We start from the raw sequence: 19928 nt of genomic DNA, 5'->3' as shown, positions 1-19928 counted from the left end.
TTCCCTTTGAACCCCTATCCCTTCCCTTCCCTTTCCTTCCATCCCTTCTGCCTCGTTGCTCCGGAAAAAAAAAACAAAGATTTTTCAACCTCGAATCCCTTAACACCTCGTCCACCGCCCACCTCCCTCCCCCCCACCCTATCGCGTGTGTATGATGTGATGGACGTGACGTAGTGAACGTGACGCTTCTCCACCATCAACACTTCCCCCGTCCATCCTCTTCCGTGCTCCCCAAAGAAAACCAGAGATGTGCTGGCAAATATCGACATGAAACTGCCTCAAGCCATTAAGCTAGAGATCCTCTGCAATATTAAAGGAACTGAAACAAACACGCACACACGCTTGGTAAGCATGTTCTGTTCAGGAAAAGGGAGGTCAACCGGAAGAAGGTTGGATGGATGAACGGGGGACGGTGAAGTGAAGACAATCATGATGAAGGAAAATCCCAGTCCGAAAAAAAAGTGTTTCGAAACGTTTGCTATTGCCTCTCGCGGTGGTGAGAGGCTGGTCCGTCTGTCTATTGATTGATTGATTGATTGATTGATTGGGAAAGGTATCATATCATGGGTTCGGAAAAAAATGCGTGTCGTGCGCAACTTTTGGGCCACGTCTGCCGGAAAAGAAAAGCCTGTAAATGCAAGAAACACAGCCCCGCCGCCTAGTCTATTCTGCTCTGCCGAAATGCAAGACACCGAAGGAAGGAGGAATAAGAAGAACAAGCGAGCTTTTTACTCGCTCTCCTTCTTGTCGCTGTCGGCAGGGACAGCCTTGGACATGGCGGGCGAGGCAGACGTAGACGGGGGCGAGGCTGGGTGGTCATTATCCATGTTTGCGAGAAGGCTGCAACATGTTAGCTAAGTCATATCTCTCCTGAGACTCTGTCAAACTCACCTGAAGGTATTAGAGTGTGATGTGTTCTCCCGAGTGGGAGGAGTGCCAGTACGCGACGAGGCACCCGAGTCCTCGCCAGGTCGGCCGAGGTAGCCACCAGGGCCCAGACGTCGGCCGCTGTTGCTGCGAGACGACAGCATCGAGGCGGGACCAAGAGAGATGGGTCCGCTCGAGGTTCGGTTGGCCGAGCCCTTCAGACGACGCAGGTCGTCCATACCGACCTGGTTGCTGGTCTGGCCACCGTATCCAGACGAGAAGTTGCGAGCGTCACCTCGTCCAGCTGGGAGACGACCACCACCTCGCTGGTTGCTGCGGGCAGCCTCCTGTGCCTTGGCAGCCTGAGCGGCCTCGGCCTCGGCTCGCACCTCGTCCAGAGTCTTGGGACCCTTGTTGGTCTCCTTGGAAACCCAGTTGGCCTTTCGGAGATCGATGACATCCAGGAGCATGAACTTGAGACGGCTGGGAAGCTCGGGCATGTCCATCATGGTCTGGATGCGCTGGAAGTAGGCATCCATCATCGGGCGACCCTTCTCAGTAGAGTCGAGGTTGGCACCAATGGTGCGGAGCAGCTTGCTAAGCGACTCAATCTCAGCCTCGTCAGGCACCCCGTTATAGTCGACGAGCTTGTGCACACACTCGTGCATGATTCGCTCAGTAAGCATGCCCAGCTTGTAGAGCTCACCAATGAACTGAACAAGACCAAGACCGCGTCGCTTGGCAGCAGCGGCGGCATAGTACTCGTCAGACATGAGAGCAGCCTCACCAGGCTTCCTGCCTGCCTGATCCTCGGCCTCCTTAGGCTCGGGGAGGTTGACACTCCAGCCGCGCTCGAACTCCTCCTGACATCTGTTGAGGAGGTACTTGCGGAAGAGGTTACCGCCGCTGACAATGTTGCCGTTCTTGTCCTTGATACGCTCATCGCGCACCTCGGGGCTCATGGTCTCAAGCATACGCTTGCAGAACTTGGCATACATGGAAGCCCAGTGAGCCTCGTCAGTCGCCTTCTCAAAGGTGAGTTGAATGACCTGGCGGAGAGTTCGGCCGTCAGACTCGTCCTTAGACTGAGATGCAATGAGCAGAATCTGGTCGGCAATCTTGTCGAACTTCTCGGGGGTCATCTTGTTGAGAGCAGCCTTGACCTTACGCTGCACCATCTCGGGCTCGAGGTAGCCACTGGCGGCCGAGGGACCACCAGGACCACCAGCAGCGGGCTTGCCACCCACGCTCGTCGGCTTCCAACCGTTAGCAGTGACAGCAATGGGCTTCAGCTCTTGGCCGGCTGTCAAAGGCATGGTCTTAGCAGCCTGAGCCTCCTTAGCATCGACACCGCGAGGGCGGCCACTACCACCCCGACGGGAGCCGGTGCGGGGAGAGCCGGGCAGGTGAGCCTGCGATGAAGTTCGCTGGATGGGACCGCCAGTAGGGAAGCCACTGTTGGAGCGGCCAAAGGAACCGATGGAACCAGGACGGCCAGAGTTGGACATAGCAAATCGCTGGTCCGAGCTTGTGCCTGCAGGGAGGGTTCGTCCTGGAGGAGCGTTGAAGTTGCCCATGCCAGGGAATCCACCGCCAACACTGACGTTGCCGCCACGGTGAGAGCCGCCGCGCGCACCGCCAGGAGTGTTGGTCCTGGAACGGTCGCCGTCGCCAATCAGAGACTTGACCTGCTGGCCAAACTCGAGAGAAGGCTGCTCAGTAAACACCTTCTGGAACTGGAGCAAAAAGTTGGCGTCGTACTTGAACGACTTGCCCTTCTTGGCCACAGCTGCGTTGGTAGCTGGGTTGGGAGACATGATGCCAGCTGGGTAAGCGGCCAGCTCATCGACTCTCAGGAAACGGGCCGACTTAAGAGACTGCAGAGCAGCGCTGGGCTGCGCGGGCTCAACAGGCTTGGTGTTGAGGGGGGTCAAGTTTAGAGCAGCGGGCTTGGCTCCACGCTTCTCGTGCTTCTGGGTCGCGGGTTCAGCCGCAGAGGCAGACTTGTCACCAATCTTCATGCTGGCGAGCTTGTCGGTTACCGACTCAACCTTGGCGGCCTCGGGCTCCTTGCCGGCGAGGAGATCAGCAACGGACAGGGCAGGCTTGCCAGATGACTCGGCCTGTTGGCGTCGCTTCTCCTTCTCCTCTTCGAGACGTTCCATTTCTCGCTCCTGCTCACGAAGCCTTCGGTCCTCATCGGCCGCATTCTTAACACGGTCCTTCTCCTCCTTAGCCTTAGCAGCAGCCTTCTCGGCGTCGGCCTTCTTGCGGTGCTCCGCCTCAGCCTTCTCACGGCGAGCATCTTCCTCTTCCATCTCACGGATCATGCGCTCAATCTCGTCCTCATCAGGCTCATCCTTCTTGACAGACTCGGCGGGCTTCTTGACCTCTTCCTTTGGTCCCTCAACCTTGGGCACAGCCTCGACAGCCTTCTCCTCGGGGGCAGGCTTGCTCTCAGGCTCGGCCTTGACAGCAGGTGTAGGCTCGGCCTTGGTCTCGGCGGGCTTCTCGACAGGCTTCTCGACAGGCTTCTCGACAGGCTTCTCGGCAGGCTCCTCAGCGGGCTTCTCAACTGGCTTCTCCTCAACTGGCTTCTCCTCAACAGGCTTGGGCTTCTCCTCCTTGGGGGGGGCCTGGGTAGCCTGCTTGATCTTCTCCTTGAGCTCATCCTGGATCTCCTTGGCAGTCTTGGGAGTAGCATGGCTGTCAGTGCGGCCGTGAGAGGGGGTAGAAGACTTGGGGGGAGGTGTGGGGGCGGAAGCAGCAACGGGAGGAGTCTTGGACTGCTGGATGCTAGGGGCGGGGGATGAGGGTGTCTTGAAGGCTGAGGTGTCAATCACCTCGCCGGCAGCGTTCTTGATCTGGATGGCGGCGCTCTTCTTAGGCACCTTGACAAAGCTGCTTGCCGTGGGTTGCAGCGAAGACTTCTGGGGTTGAGGAGTAGAGGACACGATGACAGGCTGGTTTTGCTGGTTCGCGCTGGAGGGCCTCTCAGGCTGAGAGGGCGATCGGGACATGTTGTGGCTCTGTTGATGGTAGGGTGGCACGAAGGTCTGGTTATAACCTGGAGAGTTAGCCTGGGGAGGGGCCATGTAGGGCATGTTGTTGTAGGCGTAGGGCATCGACAGAGGTCGTCCGTAAGCGTCCACCTGCTGGGGCTGCGGGGGGTAGCCGAAGTTCTGGTTTTTCCAAGTCAGCATGTATTCAAAGAAGCCACCTTCTGGTGACAAGTCGATAGGGCGCTGTTGATCAAGCGCAGGAATATGTGCCGGGGGATTTCTTGTAGAGTTGCAAGACGAGACACGCCAGGTCTTCATATCGTCCTCACGCCAAGGCTGATCTGTACGTTTACTGAAACGCCGACGCTGGTTGAAGTCGTTGCCATGCATCTCTCGAGTCGAGTCTTGTGGGCGGCCGACCTGAACAGACTTTTCCAGGTCGGTGCGCCGCGACTTGTTCTTTTTGGCATTTTTGAAGGGGTGCTTATCAACTTGGGGAAAGGGGAACTGTACTTGTTGATGCTGAGGCGCCATGGGAGGCGGGTAGTGGTATTGAGGAGGTGTCTGCATGGCCATGTTGGGCTGCATGCTGGCAGGAGCCATGTTGGGTGTGTTCGGCATCGAGGGTACGAGAGCCGGGCTTCGGGCGGGTTGAGGCGAGTTCGGATACATGGTTCGGGGTTGGGGTTGGAAGGCAGGAGGCATGCCTCGACCTTGGCCAGGACCGTTGCGGAATTGGTTGTTGGGGGGGTATCCCATCTGCTGGTTATAATTGTTGCCATGAGGGTTATAGCCCCGGCCACGTCCACCCTGAGGCTGAAAGTTACCTCGGCCGGCACCTTCGCCTTGCGCAGAGTGTCCCGACTCGCGTCGGAAGTGAGCACCGGGCTGTGAGTTTGGATTCGTAGGGACAGAGCCCTGTCTCATGTGGCGCTGCAAGGTTCGAAATGTCAGTACTTATCTATATCCAAGGTTCATTGATGAAAAGAGGGCCAAAAAGTGGAACACTAACCTCGCCATCGCTACCGAGACTACCAAATGTCATTTGGCCGCTAGCCTGCTGGAGACCGGAAGGAGGTCGGCCACCGCTGGCAGAGGGCTGAGGAATCGGGGAGGGAGAATGAGCAGGCGAGGGAACTCGCGCGTTGTTGCCGGGGATAGGAATGGGAGCAGCACTGCCGGTCTGAGGAGTGCTGTGAGCCATGGCGGGAGAGTCGAAGCCGAACTGGATGCCTGACTTGGCACCACCGACGGGGCCACCGTTGGCAACGAAGCTGTTGGGGGCGTTGGCGGCCATGGTGACGGAGCTCTTGCGAGAGTGATCAGAACCGTTAAGGTTGGCGCTGCCGCGAGCGACGGCAGGGACTGCGGGGGTGACGGCGGGCTTGCCGTTCACAGGAGACGACGAGGCGCCTTTCGCATTCTGCGCGGAGGACGACGATGAACCGACCACCGCAGGAGGGTGGGATCCGGTTGCGACTATAGGAGCCTGGGCTGTCTTCTTGAGCGCACCTGCAGCGGACGCATAAGAAGGGGCCGTGGTCGCGGAGGTGTTTGTCGCCGGAATGGGGTTCTGCTGGTTGGCAGACGACGTCATATGGGAGTTCGTTGTCGTTCGCGATGGGAGAGTTTGTGGTGTTTTTTTTTTTGTGGGCGTCGAGGGAGAAAGCGGAACAAGACGACGCCGGGGGCCGGAATTTGTCGAAGACTCGAAGGTGCAGCGGGGCAACTCTTGTTTCGACAAGGACGACGACGATGTGGTCGTTTTTTGAAGATCGCGATCAGAGGCGGAATCTGCGCGAAGAGAAACGACGGGAAGGGTCGAAGGGGCTGCTCGCGAGGAGAGTCGACGTGAGGCAGGCCGAATCGATCACACGCAAGGCGAACAAGGAGTGAAGGTCGTACCAACGAAGAGAGCGCTCGTAGACGTCTGAGACAAGCTACGACCGGCGCGGCGGCGACTAGAAAAGAATAGGAGGGGTAAAGGAGTCTCTGTGGTGATAATGACACAGGACGAGATCCAATGCTGATGCAAATGGAACAGGGTCGGGTAGGAGATTTCCACCGGACCAGGCTGATTGTTGGTGGTGAGGATTTTAGAATCAGCAAAAAATTTTGGGCAGCAGGATATGATATGTAGACCTAGGAAGGGGCGAGGGGGGGAGGGGGAGGGCTAACTCCGAGAGAAAAACTTTGGGCTCTGGACACTGTGTGTTGCCGCCCGCTGGACCGGGCGACTCGGTGGATGATTTAGGGCCTGGGGAGCCTGGCTAGGGGCACTCAGTCACTGTCGCGACGGCTTGCCACAGGAAGTTTTAGGCTGCATCAGACAGTGTGAGTAGGTGCCAAGAAGGCACCGAGCACTGTGCGTGGGGACCGCGCCCACGCAAAATGTCTGGGGCGGACGGGAGGTCCAGCCAGAAAAACTGAGGTTAATCAGGGTACATTGCTCGAGGTACCACCAGAAAAACGTCCACCCATCCATTCGAATCCCCCCAGTTTGCTGGAAAAGATAATAGGCCTGCGGTACCTAAACCAAAAAAAAGACGCCGCATAATTAATGGGCTCTCCGTCTATTCGCCCACAAAAAAGCACTGGCATAGACACGCGCAGATCCCCACGGGCAGGGCACGCTAACATAGATAAATTACTCTCTGGCCTAAGCCTGAGACATGGGAAATTTCCCACAATCCGTACGTACGCAACCCAAGGCATGGCATGAGTAGCGAGAGAGAACGCAGGCCGGTGGTACCTGATATCAGGGCAGAAAGTGGTACCTGGCCTGGGCCCGGCACGTAGGGCGATTCTGCTAAGGTTCACCTTGAACCTTAACATTCACATGCAAGGTCAGAGCAAAACGTCTTCAAGGTTGTTGGATAAATGGGGTGTAATTTTATTCAACACCAGCCCAGGCAGATCCAATAAACCAAGTCTGTTCAAACCATTGATGCACCAGTTCGTCAACATTAGCTTTAGCAGCTTCCCTTTCAAGTCATGCCATGACTTTATTTATGGTTTTCCCTTACCTAGCAACCAGGCAAGGCCAGACATCCGGGACAGATCCCGATGGGCCGGCCGGTAGCCACTATCTCCGAGAAGATGCCGCTCTCAGATCATGAACGAGGGCAAGACAATGGACGGTGGCAGCGGTCGTCTCCGAAGAACTGGTCGGCGAGGCTGAGAAATCACGTCAAAGCTGAGTATGACGAATAAAGGTCCCCGGGCATCTACAACCCATCACAGACAGCATGCTGCCCGGGCGATAACTGAACATGCCACAGAACGGATATCCCAAAATCACCCACCTGCTGCGCGCAGACCAGGCATCAGGTCAGCCCGCAAGTTCGAGGCGGCAATGAATCATTTCTGCAAAGGAGTCAGTGAGTGATGCTGACGAGGAGCACGAGCGAGCCTGGGCCAGTCGCTGGCGTTTGCTCTCGAACCAAGCCAAGGTCGTCGACACAGGAACGACAATAGGGAACATCAGGGGGTAACAAAGGGAGAGGAGGGAGCAGGTGAGTGAATCGATCTAGACAGACTCGCTTATCAACGCCGCAAAGACGTAATATACCAGTTCCCTTTGCAATTCCCGTCCCAGAGGGAAAGGGGGCATGTCTTCTATGTTTCCCTTGAAGCTTGTGGGAGTTGTGCTCAGCGCCAACATCTACACTATCAATCGGTGCCCTGAGATCCTGCGCCACGGGCACAAGAATTTAAAAAGATGACGGCTGCTGCTGCTGCCTCTTTCTTGTCTTCCCAAGCAAAAAAGCAAGTGACTCACTGGCTGCTGGTTCACGTCGTTCCGAGCCAGTCAGTCTGCAGGAGTGTCAACTAATCCGGTTTGGATCCCTCCAATAACCCTCCAGAGACGCATCTCTAAGCGACCCAAGCCTCGATGATGCCTGGCCTGCGTCCCTAACCAACATGCTGCAGCGTTTTCTTGATGACCCATGATTTTTCATTAATTTTTTCCCCCTTATTTCCTGAATCGGCAAGGCCCCGAAGTATCAAAGCAGCAGCATCTCTGTGTTGGCAATCGACATCCATTCGCCCTCGGGAATTTCTTTGCTTTTTCCCAGGCCGATTCTCGCAATCGCCGTCCCCCGGCATTCATATCAAAGACGTCGGGAAAGAGCACAATAAGAAACAAAGACGAAAAGAAAGAGTTTTCTTCTCTTTTCTGCTGCTACACCAACCCGCTTGTCGTTATGACTCGTCATCAACCCTCCAGATGACCCGAGAATGATGACAACATCCATGACCAAAGAAGCTGCCTTTTCTGTCAAGGCCCGAGACACGCAGGAGAAAACCCGTACAGCGCGGGATGATCCGCCTTTGATCTGCCGTAATCCTCTCTCCTAACATGAAGCCGTCCATCCACCAACGCGGGAACAAAAGAAGTTCGGGCTCCGTCTGCGAAACGAATAGGCTACCGCTCATCAATATCAATCAAAATCGCCGTCAGCCCCAGAACAGAACACGAGCCAGCCATTATTCAGACAAACAGCCAGTCGCTTCATTCCATCCATTCCCCTATCATTGTGACCCTCCCCCCAAAAATAGGCAGACGCTCCTACGACCCATCTACCTACCGAATACGAACGGCTTATTAGGATTGTTTGCTCCTTTTTCCATTCATCCATTGATTGCCCATCTCTTCTTGGCTTAGGAGGGTCATTCCAGGTCGTACACACTTACATCCCTCGTCCATTGTCGACGAGACGTTTGCCCCCTCCCGCTCGTTCATCCAAGATGCCTGCCTGAACCCATCCCTTCCCGTATGCCTAACATGTGTCTGTGACACTGACACTGACACCTTGACTGCCAGCGCATGCCATGCCATGCCATGCCATGCCGTGGCTTTTTTGATGAGGCAAGGAGGAAATCTGGGGTCATGGGCGGCCAATCCCGCCAACATCCCTGGCCGGGTCCCGGCTGATACTTCAAATCTCCCAATATTGAATGACCCCTGGTCCTCTCGACCCTTGAGCCTGTTGGATGTCTTTTGCCGGTTGGGCTGCCATGTCAAGCCCAAGCAGACCGCCGTCAATCAAGTCACTCGCTCAGTCACCTGACCATGATGAGACGCAGTCTTCCCAGTGACGCTTCAAATGCCCCCCAAGCGGATTGTCATTACACCGGCCTATGATGTAACATCATGTACAAAGAATCATTGATCTTCAGAGCCAGGCACAAGACCAAATATTTTCGAAAAAAAGGGTTCACCCAGGACCTGCAGGTCTGCCGATCACCCGCACCCTGGCCCCCCGGCCTGAGGCGTCAGCGTTTGGCGTCATCCAACGGCGTCACATCTTTTTGTCAGATCGTATGTGTACAGAGCAAGACTCGATAATTATAACACGCCAACATCGCCTTGCCAACAGGAAGGAACCATGGTAATAATAGGGAGAGTCCAAGACTCAAATCTGATGGATTGGCCCCAGCTTCATGCTATGGAAAGCCTCTTGACAAGATCCTATTTATCATGCGCCGTCCCAAATCAATAGTTAACAATAAGACGAGTCCCCCGTGACTTTTCAAGCATCCAACCTTTACTCTCCTTCTCGTACTTCCAAGATGTCTGCCTCGACATCCTCTTCACCATCTTCCTCGCCGTATCCTTCTTCAACCTCCTCGACCTCTTCGATAATTGGCTCGGGCATCCCACCTTGTTCTGCCTCCAGCTGCTTGATTTTGGTGTTGGTCATTTCAAACACGTATTGTCCCAAGTGCTCGACTCCTTCCATGGGCACTTCACCCTCTACAGCGCTGTCTCCTTCGGCTGCATCCCTCTCCGTTGGCCACAGCTCTCCCGTGACAAGCATGAGCTTGTCCGGTCTCTGTAGCAACTGGTCAAAGGCAGGGCGTAGCTCAGGGCATGCTTCAAACACCTCCCGACGACCAAGGATATACAGACCGAGCCGTGCTCGGGATAGGGCCACAGTCATACGTCGCACATCGCGCAGATAACCAACTCTTGACGTTCGAGTAAGAGACAAGATGATATCTAGAGTTGTAGTTAGTATTATGTTCCTACGACAAGCAAAGAGATCGACAACTTACAGTCATTCTGCTCGCCCTGGTACTTGTCCACCGTGGCCACTGCCTTGGGGAGACCAAAGATTGGGTTTCGGGCACATCGATGAGACAGCACGTCCTTGACAAGCGCCCGTTGACCAGCGTAAGTTGTGAGGATAGTGATCTTCTCCGCCGGGTACCCTAGCAGACGCATGTACTGGTAAATGGCCACGGCATACTCAGCCTCTCCAAGGTTTTGGATGAAATGTGGCGTCGGCTCGGCCTCACCGCGACCCTTGTAGTCAGGCACGTTGATGAACTGGTAATCAAACTTGAATCCCGCGTTTGCCTTGACGAATTCGGGGTTTGTCTGCACGCTGGGAAGGTTGTCCAGGCTCGGGTATCGCCACTGATACAGACTGGCAATCGAGCCACGGGCACGTCCTTGCTGGTCGAGCGTCACAGTGGGAACGCCGAGTCGGACCAGCCGGGAGAAGAGAGACTGCTCGAGGTTGGCGTAGTGACGGAATGCAAGACTCTGAATGACTGGTGAATTTTGGAAGTGATCACCGCAGAGCACAACTCGTTGAAGAGCCATCTTGCCCTTTTGAGGCTTCTGCATCGTCAGAGGCAAAAAGGTCTCGATCTCTGTAACCTGGGCAGCCTCTTCCATGACCACGTTGTCATAGTGGAAGCCGAGAGATGCAATTTCTCCTCTCCTGATGGCCGCGTGCGTCGTTGTCATCGCGATGATTCGCGCCTCGCTCGTAAGCAAGTAGTTGGCCTTGTCTCGGTCTCGTCGAAGAATCTCAAACGGAAGTGCGTCGGCTAGCTCCGAGAAGATCTTGGAAATATGGTGATAGCAACCCTGGGCGATATCAAGAATCGTCTCTCGGTTGCCATCGGGAGGGAAGAGAGGTTGAGGAGCATCGGAGAAGTATGCATGGAAGGGGAAGGCTTCCACGATCTCAGCCACGCTTGAGGCGTCGGCGTTGGCGATCTGCAGGAACTTGTTCCATGCAGGTACAACGTAGACTGTATTGAAATAACCAGCGGTCTCTGCCGAGTTCTCGTGAGCACCGGGTGCGCCGAGGCTGGCGGCCAGCTTCCTCACTTCGAGGAGGTAACGGTCCCGGTTCTCAAGGAAAGATTCAACACGTCCATGCTTGCTGAAGTTGCCTTCAGTGTGGAGTTCTTCCTCACCGTGTCCAAGACGCAAGAGGTGTCGTTCGTCAATGTCCAGAGCAACAATCTTGGCGAATAATTGGTTGAGAGCCTGGTTGCTGTGTGCAAGGAGCAACGTCCTTTGCTCTGGGTAGTTGTGGTAGATATTGTTGATGACCTGTGTGGCAACATCTGTTTTTCCCGTTCCAGGGGGACCAACAACAACAGTGAGGCCGGGCTGTGTGCCTGATGTGATGGCCTCAACCTGAGCTGGAGTAAATCGCACCGAGTTCAGTCGAGGTGTGTTGGTAGGATAAGGCCCAGGATTCGAAGGCTTATAGCTCGAGACTTTGAGGGTCTCGATCTCAGAGATGAGCGCGGGATCGGCATCTCGGCGTCGCTTCTTGGATGGCTTGGTCCCCTTAGGCTCCTCTACCCTCTCAACCGACTCCAATACGTAGGGTGGTCCGAAGCTACCAGACACTTCATCGCCTGGGTCAATGATCTTGCCAGGCAAGCTCTCAGTCAAGTGCTGCCAATCGAGGAATGTATCCCTAAAGTCTACCCTCTTTTGCCGGTTGGGCAGGTTCTTGTACGTTGCTCCAGCAGGGTCACCGTAACCGAGGAAAACCTCATGGAGCCAAGACGGCAGGGGAACTTCAGACAAGACAAGGCTTCGAATAGACTCGAGCACCGGCTTAAAGTTGTTTTCCCTCCTGCCTCGTCTTAGAAGAAGGTTGATCTGACCATATACGTCTGGTTTGCCAGCAGCTGCCCGCTCAGCATCCTTGCTGTATGTCTGAGGGTCCAGCTTGAGCTGGATGCGACGCTTCTGGTCAAGATTGCCCGCTCCATCTCGGACTTGGCGGCCCTTGTCGTCTGTAATCTGATGAACCTCGGCGGCTCGAACAGTAATGACACCAAGCCTTTCGGATTCGGTCAGAGCATCGCCCCCATTGCTAACCGACTTGGCTGGTGGCGGTTCAATCGCAAGCAAGAACACCACATCATCCTGGCGGAGAGAGTCCCATTCGCGGCGAACGCCATCTCCCAGTCGGCGAACGTCAAATGAGACCTCTGCACGCACCATCGAGGGCTGGTCGCTTCCAACAAGAGGCGGCACAACCTCAAGGATCGCCGGCTTCGAAATCGGCATCGCCATCTTTGAGAATCCACCAAAGTTTGTCTCGCCGGGTCGCTTAGATTCAGGACGCAGTCGTCTCAAGGCCGATTCAATATCTTTGCGCACCCCGTAGAACGATTCGCACCGATACAAGACAAGCGCCCTCCACAGAAAGTCACCAATAGATAGATATTGAAGGTTCAGCTTCGGGAGAGCCATGGGATGTGAACCGTCATAGTTCTCTGCCTGTTGGAAGCTGTTGTCGAACAATGCCTGCTCCGTTGGCGCCAATGCCATATTTCGAGCCGCCTCCTGGAAGGTCTTCCTGCGCTCAAAGGTGGACAAGAGCACTTCAAGGAAGAACTTGCGATTAAGGGGGATGTTCAGGCTTTCCGGGTATGTCGTCCGGAGGCCAAGCAATGACACAAGATCAACAAGCTCCTCGTCCGTCAGGGGCTCAAGAAGAGATTCCAATTCCTCCCTCTGATCAATAGCGCCGTAGTTGGACAGAGCCAGCACAGTCAACTTCTCCTTGGAGTGTTTTAAGGCGACGCGCTGCAGCTTCGCAAGCGATGCGCAATGCTTGTCATATGCCTCTGTCTGGCTATGTTGGGCTCCTGTCTGATCATCGATGGTGAAGTAGGTATAGTGGGAAAAGAGGGCGTGAAGGTCACGAAGGAGGGTATTTTCTTCATCGTTAAACATTGGCGATAGCCGAATAGCAGAGACAAGGTGAAGATCCTTGATCAAAGAATTGACATACCGCCTTGTTGGCAGCTGGCTCTGGAGATCAGACAGGAACTCTGTGAATCGCTCACAGTAGAGGACTTGGTCTAGCACATGGTTAGCTTAGGAAAAGTACACAGGATCAACCATTTCTTACCAGCTTTACTGTTCTCCGTATACAACAATCCCAAGAAATCCAGAAGGAGAGTATAAAGCCATGACCGCTCAAATCGGAGCCGGGCTTTGTTGGGCTCGTCAGCAGCATCATATCGCTTATGCGCAGCCTTCCAAGCTTTCCGTAGATGTGGGAGTTGATCAAGGCTAGCCTCGCGGGCCGTCTCAGTCGACAAGTTGTGCCAGATTCCAATCGAGACAAGAGGGGCGCATTCCTTTCGGACAAGGGCGCAGTCGAGGCTCTGGAAAGCGTGGATCAGGAAGCATAGGAGCTGGGTTCGGACGGTGACAGAGAGCGTTCGGTCGAGCATCATGGACAGGAGTCGTCGGAACAAGGAAGAAAAGTCGGCGGGTCGTTCCTCGAAGAGGCCTACAAGCAGTCAGTCGCAGGTTCAGCAGCTTTACATGGCCTACTTACTCCATGTCTCAAGGTGTTCCCGGCGCTTCACGTTGGCGATGAGCGCAATCAACAAAACGTGAAAGTTGGACGCTTCCTCGGTGTATGCTGGCCATAAGTAACTAAGAGAAAAGACGGTCAGCATATTGCCAGTTTTCCAATCCAGGAGAAGTGCGCATACCTCTCCAAGGTCTGTAGGCTCTCGAGGAGCAAGAGGGACTTGTACTGGAAGCCCTCGCGCTCAAGCACCTCCCAGATGCTCTGCTTGAGAACATCATTCTTGACCTTGGGCTTCGCTGGCTTCTTGCCCGACTTCAACCAATGCTTTCGTGCAAGCTGCACAAACTGATGCTCCTCTTCCTCCACCTCGGCCGGGGTTGGGCGTCCATCAGTCGTGTCGCGCTGAGGCTGGCTTTGTTTCTTCGCCTTGGCAGCGCCGCTGCCTTTGAGCCGCTTCACGTTTGGCATTGTCGAATCTTTGTCACGTCATGGACCGTAGCAGATTCGCGCGAGGGAGCTCGTAAGCCGAGGATAGCGACAGCGCCAGTAGTCGCGTGACCGATGGAGATTCGAAAAGAAGCGGAAGGTGAAAGCTTGGATCCTGGAATCCGGGATGTTACGCCTCTTCATGCGTTAGCAGCTACCAGAACTTAGGTACCTCCATCTTTCTCCAAAATTTCAGCCTCGCAGGACCCACGCGACGCGGCGATTGGCTCAAGCCACACATCGGGTACTATTAACGCAGGGATACTTCCATTTTGGTGCAAGAACAAGCCCCAGACAGGTCTCGAGGCTCTTTCAGGACTTTGAGCTACCTTGCGCGACAAGCTCAGCCTTCCAGGCTCGTTCATTGAACCTCCAAACCTCAACCACACATCAACCTGATCACCTCAGCAAAGCAATACTTCTTAAAGGCTCCCGACAGCTTCATATACTCCAGGTTCTCGCAGCGACTCTTTCGTATCAAATCGGCCACGCGCATTTATCCTCAACCCTTTTCTCGAACGACGTCTCGTCTCCATGACAACTTGGACGACTTGCTACCTATAACGCCGCCTTAGTCGCACAAGATGGCGGTGCTGGGTGCGGACAATCCGGCTGCGCCAGCCGTCGCGGCTTTCGATGCGCTGCTTCAGGAGCTTCTTACAGAGGCGGAGAGGGTGAAGGAGGTGTCCACCATCGAACCCGCGTTGAACAAGTCCGACTTTGACGATCTATCCGGACGAGTATCATCGACAGCGGCCCAGCTTCCCCAGTTGGAAGGTGACAAAGACGCCAAAGAGGCCAAGTCAAGGCAATACGGCATCATCGAAACTGCCGCTCGCGATATCTTCAGCAATCTTATTGTAGGGTCCAACTCTCTTTGTGATCCGCGCGCCGCGCTGACCAGCCTACCTAGTCAACTACTACCATCGATTCTCCCGACTTCGTCAAGGTGTGGAACCTACTCGATATCCTTTCGATCCTCTCCGATGATGGGCAATGCGACCCTGCTCTTCTGTTCTGGTTGGCTGAGGAGCTACTGGACAGTCAAACGATCTCGGGATGCCGCAAGATCTTTGACTTTCTTGAATCGAGACGGGAACGAATTACAGCCAAACACTTTAAGCAAAAGCAGCTGATTATTCTACGGAGTTGCAACGAGCTATTGCGCAGACTATCCCGCGCCGAAGACACTGCCTTCTGTGGCCGGGTCTTCATCTTCATGTTCCAGAGCTTCCCGCTTGGCGACAAGAGCTCAGTGAACCTACGGGGCGAATACCATGTTGAGAACATCACGACATATGAGACCACCATAGCCGAAAATGATTCCAATATGGACGTGGATACGCCGACTGGAGGCTCCAAGTCAACGTCCAGATCAAATGACGCCAAGAAAGGAGATAAAGAGAAACCATTGTCGACTGATGCGTTGTACCCCTTGTTTTGGTCACTTCAAGAGAGTTTCAGCCAACCAAAGAGACTGTTTGAGACCGCAAATCTCGCATCTTTCAAAGAAAGTCTTGGTGCTACAATGAAGTTCTTTCAAACAATACACAACGACTCTAGGCGAAGCCTCAAACGCAAGAGAGACAGCGGTGAAGAAGACGAGAACTCGAATGCTTTCAATCCAAAATACCTAACTAGTAAAGATCTATTCGACCTCGAGGTGAGTCTACGCAGTCTCGTCAGCCGATTAAATACTCACGAGCCGAATAGATTTCCGATCTGTCCTTCCGCCGCCATGTGTTGGTTCAGGCCCTCATCATCATGGACTTTCTTCTCTCTCTATCCTCTCCAGCGCGAGAGAAGCTCTCGTCGTCTCTGGCCACGAATAAGGCCGTCATGTACGGAGACCAAACGCTGAGCGAGGAAGATGTAAGCATCACAATAACCCTGCCTCACCAACACCTCATCTAACACTTGACAGACCAAATGGGCAAACGACATGAAGAAGACAATTGCAGACTACCTCCGACAAGGCGCTGACGGGCCCTACTTCTATCGAATGGTGGAAACTGTGTTGGCTCGAGATAAGAACTGGGTTCGATGGAAGATTGAGGGCTGCCATGCCATTAAGCGTGACCCCGTCTCCCCGGCAAGCTTCGTCGAGGCAAAGGCCAATGTTCAACGCATGGCCACCAGCAAGCGATTAAGAGCAGTTCCCATGGGCTCCGTGTCGCTTGACTTTCTCCGTGAGCAGGACGAGGAGACGGCCATGGATCGGCTCAAAGCAAAGGAGAGGTTCCAAGTCCCAGACCTGGACAGCTTCAAGCGCAAGATTGCGGACGACGACTTTGAGATCGAAATGTCAAACAACCCGCAAGCAAAAGCTGCCGCTATCGCCGGCAAGGCTAGCAAGAGTTGGAGGGCGTTACGCATTGCTGCCCGCACGAAACTGGCTGCGTTCGACAAGATTGACGATCCCCAGAACATCAATGTCGTGTTTGAGGAGCTCACCGAAGGCGATGACGACGTTGAGCCCGTAGCCAGCGAAGAGGACATGCCCAGCAACCGAGACGCCATCATCATCTCGGGTCCCACTGGTGTTGGCAAGTCTACTATCGTCAACAAGTTGATGGAAGAGCGCAAGGGTGTGTTCGCACCCGTGGTTCGACATACTACACGTGAACCCCTTGACGGAGAGGTGAAGGGCAAGACATTCCACTTTGTCAAGCAACAAGAGTTTAACCAGCTCCGAGACGGTGATCGCTTGATAGAGGCTGGCACTCGTGATGGTGTCGACTACGGAACAAGCACCAAGGCCATCGATGCTGTTGTGGAAGCGGGAAAGATTCCCATAATCGAGCTGGACCTCGAGGTAAGGAGACCTTCAATCTCTCCACCTTTTCAATGTGCTAACTCTCCCCTTACCAGGCCACACAGTACGCCAAGGACATGGATTTCCAGGCCCGGTACATTCTCATCAAGCCTTCTAGCCCTGAAGCTTTCGAAGAGCGACTCAAGGCTGCAGGCAAGGAAGAGTCTGTCATCCAAGAGACCATCAAGCAGCTACCCACAGAGCTCGACCCAGCTAAGCTAGGTGAGCTTTTCGACACCACCATCGCAGATGACGATGTGGACGCAGCAGCCAGGGCGCTTGGAGACTACATCTACGAAAAGGGGAACGCGGAGGAAGACACCGCTATGAAGGACGATGAGGAAGCTACAAATGCGAAGGAAGCTGCCATGACAGACGCATAGATGGCATGTGGATGCAGAGTATCTCGGAGTTCGTTTGTGCATTTGTAGAATTGGTTCAGGCACTACTGGTAATGGGCAAGATGATACCCCAGAGATTCTCGCGTTGACCGTTGGTTCTTGGGTATTAGCCTCAGTATTCTTGAGCAGCACGGATCACAGGAGTCATATTGAACGGACAGGAAGGAAGACAGCATGTGCAGAGTAAACAAAGTCAATTCAAGTCACCACAAACCGAACTAAGTGAGAAACTAGACCACCAACCAGCAAAGTGCAACTACAAGACGCATCACACAAGCCTCCCAGCGACCAGTCTCGAAAAATACGAAGCAGAGAACCGCACGCACAAGAGATCCGTGGCTGCCGTGGGATATTACTCCTCGTCCGAAGACTCCTCGTCGGCCTCGGCAAGCCAAGTCAGGAACGGCTCAGCAGCCTTGCGGACCTTCTTGGAGGTAGAGAGGTCAGTGTACTTCTTGCTAGCCTTGCTACCCCACTTGGTCACCACCTCTTCGCTGACAAGGTCGTAGTGGTAGTACAACTGGAGGATCTTGACAATGGACTGGAACATATCAGGGTTGTTCTCAGCCAGATGACCAATGAGGCGCTCAGTGCCTCCAAGGAGGGCCTTCTCGTGGCGCTCAGAGGTGATAAACTGTAGCGGGTTAGCGTCTAGCCATGTCCCAGACGGAGTTGTGGATTTTGTACATACCTGCTTGAGCATGCTCGAGCGCTTAGGGATCTGGGCAACAATGTTCTTGTCAAAGATGGTTTGGACGAGAACAAGGACGCTGCGGTGCTTGCCCTCAATACCCAACTCCTTTGCCTTGACATAGATCTCGATGGACTCAACCTTGTCAATGCTACCCTTCTCTTGGGCCTGGGCCTGGATCCAGTCACCAAGCTCGTCATAGACGGTAGGGCCACCCTCGCCGTCCTCATCTTCGTCATCGCCAAGGTTCATCTTCTGCTTGAACTCGCCAGGGAGCGAGGCTTGGCGGGCCTTGACAGCCTCCTCACTCATATCGACAGCCCAGTCGTTGTCGTTGACCTCGACCTCCTTGGGAACCTCGGGGGCCTCGGCCTGCATCTTCTGGAGCTCGTCATCGCTACCGACGTCCTCGTCGCCGTTGTCGTTGGAGCCATTCTCAGAGGCTTCATCACTGCCCTGGCCGCTAGTGCCGTTGGCAGCGTTGCCGTTCTGTCGAGCCTTCTTGGCAGCCCGGCGCTCGGCCTTGTCCTTCTTGCCCTTCTTGGGCTGGTTCTTGAGGATGAAGCCGCTGAGCTTCAGGCGAAGGTCGACGTCAGTGCGCTGACCACAGGCCTTGCAGTCAAGCAGGATACGGTCGTCCTTGATGACAACATCGGTCTCAGGGTTCTTGCACTTCTTGCAGAGAACGAACTTGTTGATGAAGCCATCGAGGTGGTCCTGAAGCTTTGCAGCGTCATGGGCTCCGTTGATGATCCAACGGTCGTCCTTGGGGTCGATGTTGGTCTGAGCACCAAGTTCGAAGCCAAAGAACTTGATTACATAGGCACCGGGGCGGGCAAGCGAAGCGGCAACGCTGCTAAGGTTGACGACAACGGTCTTGATACCGTTTCCCTTGCCTTCGATCTTGGTCTGCAGACGCTCCATCTTGTAGCGATAGAAGGCGTCGCTGACATCGCGGCGGACGTTGACGAGAGCCATGGTGACGGTGTTGAGTATTTGTCTGAGGAATAAAAATTGACAGGGCGGACGAGGCGGTTAGGCGAAGCTAGTAGTTGATGGACTCTTGAGTTGACGAGGGCGTCATGAAGAGGCTTGGTAGCAAAGGGTAGCGAGGACGGGCGGAGCAAGAGGGTTTCAGTGCTCAAAATAACTTTTGATTGGCATGTGGCAGACCGGATGGATTCGCGGATGCTGAAGGGCAGGCATAGACAATTCTGGTCTCTGGGACTTCAACCGTCGGAACTGATGTCGGGGCTACAAGGCTTTCGCGGTATGCGAAATAACTGCAGCTTGAAGAGGTGTCTGAAGACGGAGAGCTGGTCGTGCTGATACATAAACAGCAGTGTGCCTTGACGGGGATATAAGTGTTCGGGGGTACCGATTCCGGGAAGGCGCGCGACGATGACCGGCGAGAGATGGTGCTCCTAGGTCAACGTGGGTTGTGCAAGTTGGGGAGGAATCGAGTCGAGTGGGCAAATGAGCCAGGAAGCGGGGAGGCAGTAAGAGTAAACGATGCGCGCTGCGACCGACAAAGTCAGCAGGCAAAGAGTCACGAGTATAATGCGCTTGGCGCGAGAGATGTAAGCGTGTAGGGGGTAAAAGACGATGGGCTGAGCGAAGCGAGTTTGCTGTCTCAGAAGGAGATGCAGAGTTTGTGGTGTTGAAGAAAAGGAAGAAAAAAAAAAGAAAGCGAGAGGAGAGCGAAGGAGACGGGAGTTAAAAGAAGGAGGGGGCGATGTTAGGGCCGACCAGGATTTCGGGCATAGATCGAGAAAGAATGGGGCAGGCGGCAAAACACGAAAGTCAAGTCAGACAGACAGAAAGAACGAGAAGTCAGTTAGGTTTAGGTAGTTGCGGCTGCCTCATTCACTGTGTGGGAAGGTTGGACTGAAACGACTACCTTCCTACCTGACACATGGAAGAAATTTACGACGATATTCTTGTTCTTTCGGTGGGAATCTGATCAGGTTTCATGCAGTACTTCACAATTTCCTCTTTGGATTCATCACCTTTTCCTCACGCAGAATAGAATCACGAGATGTCTCTCTGTGCTCCAGCGTATCG

The 19928-nt window shown here is 54.4% G+C and overlaps 4 protein-coding genes across 4 annotated transcripts; 1 reads left to right on the top strand and 3 right to left on the bottom strand.

The window, feature by feature from the left end:
- Nucleotides 1-728: 728 nt before the first annotated feature.
- Nucleotides 729-5466, bottom strand: NECHADRAFT_95620 (uncharacterized protein; the record flags this gene model as incomplete). Its single annotated transcript, XM_003048770.1, has 3 exons — nt 729-840; nt 892-4802; nt 4882-5466. The coding sequence occupies 3 exons, from the start codon at nt 5464-5466 to the stop codon at nt 729-731; spliced, it is 4608 nt and encodes a 1535-aa protein (XP_003048816.1).
- Nucleotides 5467-9421: 3955 nt separating this feature from the next.
- On the bottom strand, nt 9422-13939 carry NECHADRAFT_83881 (uncharacterized protein; the record flags this gene model as incomplete). Its single annotated transcript, XM_003048769.1, has 5 exons — nt 9422-9876; nt 9933-13007; nt 13058-13444; nt 13493-13593; nt 13653-13939. 5 exons carry the CDS (start codon nt 13937-13939, stop codon nt 9422-9424), a joined length of 4305 nt encoding a protein of 1434 aa, XP_003048815.1.
- Nucleotides 13940-14541: 602 nt separating this feature from the next.
- On the top strand, nt 14542-17155 carry NECHADRAFT_46674 (uncharacterized protein; the record flags this gene model as incomplete). The annotated part of the gene is made up of 5 exons (XM_003048956.1): nt 14542-14817; nt 14871-15620; nt 15671-15829; nt 15882-16772; nt 16829-17155. 5 exons carry the CDS (start codon nt 14542-14544, stop codon nt 17153-17155), a joined length of 2403 nt encoding a protein of 800 aa, XP_003049002.1.
- A 195-nt stretch (nt 17156-17350) lies between these two features.
- On the bottom strand, nt 17351-18842 carry NECHADRAFT_71186 (uncharacterized protein; the record flags this gene model as incomplete). Its single annotated transcript, XM_003048768.1, has 2 exons — nt 17351-17807; nt 17865-18842. 2 exons carry the CDS (start codon nt 18840-18842, stop codon nt 17526-17528), a joined length of 1260 nt encoding a protein of 419 aa, XP_003048814.1. The 3' UTR covers nt 17351-17525.
- Between the last annotated feature and the right edge of the window lie 1086 nt (nt 18843-19928).

Source organism: Fusarium vanettenii (genome assembly GCF_000151355.1).
Source record: "Fusarium vanettenii 77-13-4 chromosome 8 genomic scaffold NECHAsca_10_chr8_2_0, whole genome shotgun sequence".
NCBI lineage: Eukaryota > Fungi > Ascomycota > Sordariomycetes > Hypocreales > Nectriaceae > Fusarium > Fusarium vanettenii.
The sequence above is the reverse complement of the archived record's forward strand: the minus strand, read 5'-3'. Positions and strand labels throughout refer to the sequence as shown.